Source organism: Notothenia coriiceps, unplaced genomic scaffold (assembly GCF_000735185.1).
Source record: "Notothenia coriiceps isolate Sejong01 unplaced genomic scaffold, NC01 NC01_scaffold00015782, whole genome shotgun sequence".
Taxonomy (NCBI): Eukaryota; Metazoa; Chordata; class Actinopteri; order Perciformes; family Nototheniidae; genus Notothenia; species Notothenia coriiceps.
The window spans coordinates 105,571-114,781 of NW_011348483.1; the positions used below are offsets into that span (position 1 = coordinate 105,571).

The 9,211-nt window shown below is 38.8% G+C and overlaps 1 protein-coding gene across 2 annotated transcripts; it reads left to right on the top strand.

Moving 5' to 3' along the window:
• The first annotated feature begins 5,175 nt into the window (after positions 1 to 5,175).
• rps16 (ribosomal protein S16) lies at positions 5,176 to 7,580 on the top strand. 2 transcript variants are annotated; one of them, XM_010775475.1, is made up of 6 exons: positions 5,176 to 5,231; positions 5,321 to 5,372; positions 5,924 to 6,025; positions 6,447 to 6,543; positions 6,660 to 6,707; positions 7,390 to 7,580. In XM_010775475.1, exons 2-6 carry the CDS (start codon positions 5,325 to 5,327, stop codon positions 7,533 to 7,535), a joined length of 441 nt encoding a protein of 146 aa, XP_010773777.1. In that variant the 5' UTR covers positions 5,176 to 5,231; positions 5,321 to 5,324; the 3' UTR covers positions 7,536 to 7,580. The 2 variants fall into 2 exon arrangements, with proteins under 2 accessions (XP_010773777.1, XP_010773778.1); XM_010775476.1 differs by having other exon boundaries at positions 5,212 to 5,231; positions 5,321 to 5,376.
• The last annotated feature ends 1,631 nt before the right edge of the window (positions 7,581 to 9,211 follow it).

Genomic DNA, 9,211 nt, shown 5'->3' on the forward strand with positions numbered 1-9,211 from the left:
TACCACTTCAAAGGAAAGGAAAGAAAAGATAAAGGTCTATTCAAATACAGCTATTCTATCTGAGCAGCGCATTGCATGGGAGTAGTGACAAATGTCCGCTGAGCTGCTGATCTGGCTCTCTTCTACATTATCCTGTGGCCCCAGCTCCAAGGCCTGTTGGAAGTTGACAGAGCATGGGACAGCTGCGAGGCTGCTATGTGGTAAATGGAGGCTGAAATAGCCAAATTAATGGAAGGGGCTCAAGTCCAAACCCGGGTTCAATACCGGGCTACATTTTAGTGCTATGAGCTGTCACCCAGTCAGACAGACATCAATATTTACTGCTGCCATGGCACAGCGATAGACAGTAGGCAGCCATTTTGGTACCTCTCACTTCCAGGGGAATTCCCCCGTTTTGTGCCACATTGGTCCCCCACCTGGGGACTGTGTTTCTTAGACAGAGGCTTGAAAGTGACAGACGTATGTAGAGGGATGACTCCACAGGGAGTATGTCAATGTTGGACTGTTACTGAGTCCATTAACTCAAGTAGCCTACTTAAGGATGCGTATGTACAATTTTAAGGAACTTTTACTTGAGTATTCATATTTTATTCCACTTTATTCTTTTACTCACAATTCAGAGGCACTTTTCCCTCCACTAAATGCAGTTGCAGCTGAAGTTACCTTGAAGACTTACCTTGAAGAAATCAATAATTTTATTATGAAATATTATAGATTGAACTAAACTCACAAGCTTCCTGGCAGTATTTAGGCCTAAAGGGAAAAAAGTGCGTCCTCTTTACCAGCTGCAACATTTAACTAATGAACATGTTTTGTATGAATTAACATAATTCAATAAATAAAAAAAGATCATTCTGAAAAGGGCTGTCCCATGTAAGTACATTCTGATGTTTTTATAGCCTACTTTTACTTTTAAATGTTGTTCAACCACTGCCAATCATTAATGTATCTTCAAAACCTGAGATACACTTTTTTAAATCTCCAAAATAAATTGAATTTAGATTGATATTCTGTATGTTGTTTTGAAAATCTTTCCTTACACAATTTTTTTCAATATTATGTGATAGTTGAAGACACAATCCTTAGTAGTCTGTATATATGCTTAGTAGTCTGTATATATGCGTCATAAAATGGAATCTCTAGATCTCAATGTCTCACAGGGACATTTTGGGATGGAGAGAGCTATTAACGGATCCTCGCAGAAGGATATAAAAGGTAAGACCTGTTGCCTTGAATCATATTTCTCTTGACTTGCAGATTCTCCTCAGGGAAGACACTTTTCTGCCTCACTAGCCTAAAACCGTTTCTGCCGTTGCCATGGCACCCACGCTTCTGTATACCTCACAAAACCTTGGGCGCCCCTCTCGGCCTCTCCGCCCACAGGGTTTAGCCGATCTTCTCTTTCTGCTCAGGGAAACTTCAATTACCCGCAACACTTTTTCAACCACCACAAGGCCTATTATGGTCAAATAAGACTATATGGCCGACCAGGAACAGCATCTCCTCCCCTGTAAATCTGAGAGTGTTGTCTCATGCTCACGGTGCTGTGACAAGACAAGGTCAAGGGGTCGCGCCTCCAGGTGATGTGTTTCCATAAGGCCGTGGAGAGGAAATGCACATATATGGTGTGGTCTTTATTTATTGCCAGCTCTTTGACTGGGTGACTGCAGACTCTCTTCCTTCTGTAAGCTCTGCACCTCTTCTCAAGCACCGAAGCTCGCCGTCTGCCTAACAAATGTGGGATTCAAGCATCTCAGATCTTTTAAGAACATAATGATTTTATCTACCGTGTGTCAACAGAATAAGTTATTATGTTAGTCCTCTACAGAAGTTTGACTGTCCAGAGCTGTAATCTGAGAGCGTTTAGCTTCAGATGTTTGAGAGGACTGCACATTGTTACACAGACTTGACAGGTAGCAACACAAAAGGATTGTATGCTGTAGCAGGCTGCTGAACAGAGCAGGAAATCAGGGAAGGTTTTGCGTCCTTCAAATGTTTCCTATGCACATGATGATGGGGGTCAAGGTGGACCCAAAACACAAACACAGGTCTATCTGGAGCTTATCATCCAGCTTCTCTGCCTGACTCTGTGGTACATATTGGCACTGACAGTCTATTGCTCGCATTTATCTGTTGGCTAATAAACTTATCAGACAGCTCACATATAAACTGAAAGGGGAGGGCAAGGACAAGAAAGAGTGTTGTGCGAATTATTTAGATTTGGCTCTGGAATAAGCTCTTTATATAATGACTCTTCAATGGAGCATTCTCCATTTGTCAGTATAAGAAAAAGGTCCAAACACCTACCGTTTGTCATCATTCACTTTAACATAGACCTTTTCCGATTCTCCTGCTAATGGCATTGTGAATTTAGAGGTTTCTTTAAAGCACCACGATTGCAAAAAAATACTGCAAAATAGTAATAACAGTGAAAAAAAAGGAAGGAAGCCTGAAACCAGCAATAATAAAAACACCAACAAACAAAGAACAGAAATAATATATGCACAAAACCCGAAAGCCAAAGATGGGAGGTCAGAAACAGGAATCCAAATGAGTGTGAAGATAACTAGCCGTTTGCTAACATAAAACTTGATTAACTGACAATATATCAATGTTGTGTCTACAGCTTGTGTCACTGCCCCCAAGTGGCCTGAATAGACGTTAGAGTAGAAGGTAAAAGCTTTGTTTTAAAAAGATTCATAGGTGTGTACTGCTAAAAAAATTAATTCACCATGGTCATGTTAAACTTTTAAATCCGTGCTCTCACACAACCATAGCTCCATGCACACCGCTGGGGTTTGAATTTAGGAGTCCAGGCCTTGAGGGGAGTACACATTCCCTCTGACAATAAAAGAAGCCAGGTGCCTTTTCACCCGTGGCCGACACTATAAACACCAGTCTCTCTGTAGTAAATGTCAGACATAGGTAGGCACTGCACACATGACTCAAGCCACTGTATACAGATTCCCAAGATGCTATCTATCTTCAGTCCTTCTCTGACCCAGGAATGGCCCTGCTGCTTCCCTCCTTTAAGGGTAAGGCTGTGCCTTGAAGCTGACACTTTTCTCTCTTCTTCAGGATGTGTGTGCTTGAGATTCCTATCAAGTGTTTCTTTCAAGGCTGTGGAGAAGGTGCCTAGTACACATTTTCACCCCCTCAAAGTCAATTACCACAAAATATAAAATATTATTTTGTCAACTACACATCCATGGTGAATCTTGAGAAAGCAGAAAGGGGACAGTTTGACGCCAGTTTCCTCCTACGAACGATCACACAATATGGTCGGATCAAAGACTGTCTCTTGTGTACAACTAGAGTTGATTATTTAACTTCCAGAAACCTCCCCACTTCCTTTTTCCCATGTCCTTATATTCCCATATCCTGGCCCTAAACTCCTCGTCCCAAAGCTGCGCTGAACCATGTGACCTCTGTGGTTTGATTCACAATAATGCTAAAAATAAGGTTTGATGAAACGAAGCAGGGAGTTTGGTTTACATTTTCATACTGTTATCCAGTGGAAATAACATTCTGCACTGATTTTTTTCCACACAACATCTAGGTTGATACAACCTTGCCCCCAGCTGAGATGGCAATGTCACACTAAAAATAATCTGGCTCATTTCACCAACACTAGAGGGTGGTGTTGTGCAGGAATAAATAAATAAAAGGGTATGATGAGGACACTCACTTTAACCAGGCAACTTGGACGACAGAACACTAATGATTGATTCTGATTCTAATTAAAAAAGAAAATCCACATAAGCTTTTAAGATTCAATGGATATCTTTATTACTTGCTAAATATAGATGTGATTTTGCTCCTCTAAATCATGTTAAATAAACACATTATTATATTATCATGCTTATCAACATGGTTTATGGCGTGGGTGCAGTTTATTCCAATTTGTGGCCGCATTCATGTAAAGAGACTAAGATATTTATACTTTTCTTTGTATCATGGTCCTTTCTTTATAGTTGGCAGCAGAACAGTGTTGCGGTTTCTTCTGGTTTCTGTTGTTTAGACAACTTATCCTTATTTGAACATGTAATTTATCTTTCCATGTAAGCATATATTCACTTCACTATTTCCCACTGTTTTTCAGATTTCTACCATTTATGTTTTGTTGCACAATTTATATGGTAGAAAGCATTAAAGTTCAAAGTGATATATTTATTATTTTTCTATGATGGCTTTATTTGGTCAGGTTTTATGAATAGTTTTGACGTCTGTTTACTCTTTTGACGTCACAATAAAAGAGGCTCCCATTAAGTCACAACTCGAAGATCAAACAATGGAGATATGCAAAAATAATGGTTTATAAACAGTATTTATTAAAATATTTTAAGATGCATATTGGAGTCTATTGATACGCTCATTTTCTTCTTACATCTGCTAGTGTGGCCTTTTATAGAATCCTTTATTTTAACTCTTAATATGCTTGACATCTTGTGTTATTTTTCCTTGTTTAGCAACTGGTGAACTTAAATTGTCTCTAAAACAGAAATGGTGCCAGAGCAGGGAAATTACAGAGAAATTCAGACTTGTTTTAAGGGCATAATAATTCAGTTTATTCTTCATATACACGCTTCACTTCATCCAAAACTTTGAATTGAACATGATCGAATCAAGTACAGAAGGTCTCATGTTGGCAGATGGAAAATAAATACACTGTAACAATGCATTAACAGTTTAATATTTATTGAAATAATGTTATGTTTGATATTCAAAGATTCAAAGTCTGCAATAAAAAAATAATAATGTTTGTTCTTGAACTAGCAAGGTTTACTCCCATATCCACTAACAATGTGACCTCAATACCTTTTTGAGGACACCCCCAAAATCGCATTTTGAGCCATTTAGGATTAAATGTACTCCACAGACCACTTCAAGAAAGGCCTAAAAACCTTTTTGGGATTGCTGTTAGCAATGAAAGGTGCTTTACAAATCGAATTTATTATTATTATTATTAAATGTTGCACTCAGAAAGCTACCTGAATGATCAGTCACTTTACAAACAGTATGTTCATTTCTTATTATTTATATTAATAATGTATAAAATGAGAATAGTTTCAATAACTACAGATTGTGAAAACAAAATAAAATGGAGGTAGAGCAAGAGCAACTGTCGCAAAACCTACCATAAATCAAGTCTGAAGTGTCGTGCAGCAGCCCCTGATGTTCGGCTCGGAAAACCCCATCGGTCTCTCCGTACGGCACCCTAGCTGAAGACGGTACGTTCTTCACTCCGATCCGCTAAAATAGTATAAATTACACATATTATCTGTGTTTTAATGTAACTGTTTGTCCCTGTGTGTTTCAGAAACATGCCACCCAAAGGTCCTTTGCAATCTGTCCAGGTCTTTGGACGTAAAGTAAGTAAAATATAGAATTATTGAACATGTGGTGTTTTGGCTACTCTGTCTTGCTAGCACGCATTAGCTAAAGTGGCTAACATAATGTGGCCGTGTGTCGTAGTTTTACACTGGTGTAAACGAGCTGTTTAACTGCTATGAATGACCACTATAGCTTAAGACGTCCCGAAACTGAAGTTTGAAGCCTCTTCCGTGGTTAAATGATACTAAATCAAGTTAAAAAGTGTCACTAGGTTAGCCGGCGCTCTGTATTGCTGTGCATCCGATCTTGTGTAGCTAGCTAGGTAGCCTAGATGCTATCAATCGCTGGGCTCCTGATACTTTATACAAAATGACAACGTTAATGGTGACCCATGTCTCTTCGTCCAAACTAACGCACCTAATTGAGAAGATACCCAAATTCCAGAAATGGTCCCGATGATTTACGAGCTAACAACCTCTTTGAATAAGCACAGGACGCAAGGACTGATGTTGGTTTCACCCAATTAGTGCTCAAATATCTTACAGTAGTTTTTGATGGTAGCTGATCGTGATGATGTTTCTGCCTTTAGAAAACCGCCACCGCAGTTGCTCACTGCAAGAGGGGGAATGGTCTCATTAAAGTGAACGGCAGACCCCTGGATATGGTGGAGCCAGCCACTCTCCAGTACAAGGTGAGTGCCAGTGAGAAAGGGGTTCTTATCTCCATCAGCCACCCGTGGACCTGATAATAACATCTGCAATCAAAAGGGTCAGGGACATTGGCATGGTCCCATGGGAAACCGTTGTAACATGTACTTAACACTGCATTTGAAGATGATGCTAAATGTATTGCCCTTTTTTACCTTAGCTGACCTTTTCAATTCCCTTATCTTAAGGGAATTGTATTGCCATATTACACACAACTAATTATCTTAAGGGAATTGTATTGCAGATGGATTCAAGCCTGATATGCAGCAATTCCCTTCAAGCTAGTGGGATTTAGACTGCAATATAGTCGTCAGCATTCTGTAAAACACCTGCAAATGTTACCACGACATTTTCTCTTTCTTTCTCGAAAATATGTAGTTTGACATCATTATGCCCTCATTCTAGCTTCTTGAGCCAGTGCTGCTGCTCGGCAAGGAGCGTTTTGCTGGAGTTGACATCAGAGTCAGAGTGAAGGGTGGTGGACGTGTTGCACAGATCTATGGTAAGCAGAATATTCTCTTCTCAGGGGAAAATGCTTCGTACACATATATCAGCCGTTATCGGCCTACACATATTTTCTCCACCTTATTTTCATGAATTGTTCTTTTTGTCTTGCAGCAATCCGTCAGGCTATCTCCAAATCTCTGGTTGCCTACTATCAGAAGTGTGAGTATTACATCTTAATGTTAGTGTGCAGCACAAACATCACTAGCTTTTGAGAAAGTGTTTGCCATACATATTCAACCAAATTAACTAAAGATACACGTGAAGTGTCTTTCATACTGGGATCTATTTTAGTAGCAAATATTGCATTTTAGGGCAAATTATCGTATTTATTAAGGATTAAGGTGAATTGTTTACTTCATAGTGAAGTATTCCCTGTGAGGTGTTATGAGCTGCTCACTGATGACATTTAAGGTGGACAATAACTGAGACTAAAGACCTGAGGACATCTTGGATAGTGGATCAATTGTCAAATGACAGTCTACAACCTGGCAACACCTGTCACAGAAATCAACAGATATTTCTGCTTAAGCATCACAAAACAAACACTATTTGGTATTATAATGCTTGTTTCTGCTGTTTGATATATTGTTCAGATTTTGTTGTTGCTTAAAAATGGTCCTGCGATACTTATTGGCCTGTTGTAAATGCCATATGGTCCGAGGATGCTTGTTAAACAAGATCATGGTTTTGCTTTATAATTTCATAATATTTAAGCGAGTACTAATTAAACATCAGTTAAATTACAGTGTTAACTGTATTATAATAACAATTTTCTGTACAAGCACGTAAGGAAGGTTTATAAATTGAACTTAAAGAATAATGAGCGTTTGTCCATCTGCAGATGTCGATGAGGCCTCCAAGAAAGAGATCAAGGACATTCTGATCCAGTACGACAGGACCCTGCTGGTTGCTGATCCTCGTCGCTGCGAGTCCAAGAAGTTCGGTGGACCTGGAGCTCGTGCCCGCTACCAGAAGTCTTACCGTTAATCCCCCTGTACATTTTCTAATAAATTGGAGGAACACAGACATGAATATGCATTGTTTTTTCATAACACTGTACACATAGCCTGTTCAAAACCTCTCATAGTTGAGAGGTGTTGCCTTGAGTTAAAATCTAAACAAATGTATCTGGATTGGTATTATAAATCCTTGATGTTACTCTGCCTGGGGATTGAATTTGATCTGGGTGAGGACAAGAAAAAGATGATCTACAGGAGACCGTTGATTTTGGTTCATTTAAATTTGATCATTCAGTTCACATCAACACCTTAAATGTTGCTACTGATAGTCTAACAAAAAGTCACAACAGGAAAAATACCTAAATACTGTATTTAATCCTATATACAAATAATCATACCTGTACTTTACTGAGTAGATTTGAAGGGAAACACTTAATTTTAACAACAAATCTAACATTTTCAGCTCCATGTCCTAATAAAACAAGATTTTTTAAACATTGTATTTTCTAAAGAAGTGGTATATTTGATCGTTAAAACGGGCATAACTCCAATTTAAATCTTTTGACATGAAATAAAAAGAAAAGCACAGGTGATAACCATAACATTACTAGGGCTCAGTTGCTATCAAGTGTACAGTTTGCAATGATAGTTAGTCGGCTTGCACAATACCAGGATTGTCCTGTACTAAGATCACATGTGTATCTGATGACATTGAAACTGACTATTGATGAACTGAGGCATCATTAAGGTCATTAATTTCTCCTGTGCTTCACTGGTGAACATGTCTGTGAAACATGCATTCAGCCATCGTTAATTATATTATTTACACCTGTGTTTAATCTAGTTCGATATGTCAAAAGCCCTGAGATACAATTAAATTAAGTCAGTTCACAAGTAGGTAAGTTCATCTTTCTACCCAAGATGGAACAAAAAGGCTTTTTGAATGATCGGTATACATTCTTATATTTCTAAAAGCAGTCACTTTTCCAACAATGCAAATATCAGCAACTCTTTCTATGTATCTTCCTGACTAACATATGTAACCAGCAGAGGGAGCCAGAGGACTGATGGATGTAAAAGACTCCCTTCAGCAGTAGCAACCATTAGGAAACTGGCTTGCTGCCATTTCAGAAGTCTCATACTGTAGGTTACAGATGCATAAATACAGTATATGATGAATGCAACACATTACCATTCCACACTGTATCCCCTTTTGCCAAATTGCCTGAGCATGCCATATAAATAATTTCCTTGATATAATCTAACAATGATACCTAAGCTGATTTAGTAAACACCATATTGAAAAACACTATTGTTCCAGGCCTGTGTGATTGTAACCAGGCAGCATGTTGCACTGCTGATCTGATGGATGGTTTTTCACTCAGACATTTTCAGGTGTGTGAAATTGTGTAATGAAACCCGCTCTTATTTTCATTACTCTAGGCTTTATTGTATTTTTTTGTTCAGCATTTTCCACCCCGATAAGAACACTCCTATAACTTTCACCTATCATCTTAACACAAAAACAGCTATTTTCTCATCACATTTTTGCATCAAATTGCAGCACTCTGAGCTCATGTTCTTCTCATTGCTTGTTACGGCTCTCTGTTATTTTGTGCCAGTGTTGCTGCACAAACACACACTCCACTCCAGCACAACAACAGGAGTGTAATGAGGTGAGCTGAGGCCCAGATGTTGTTGGCC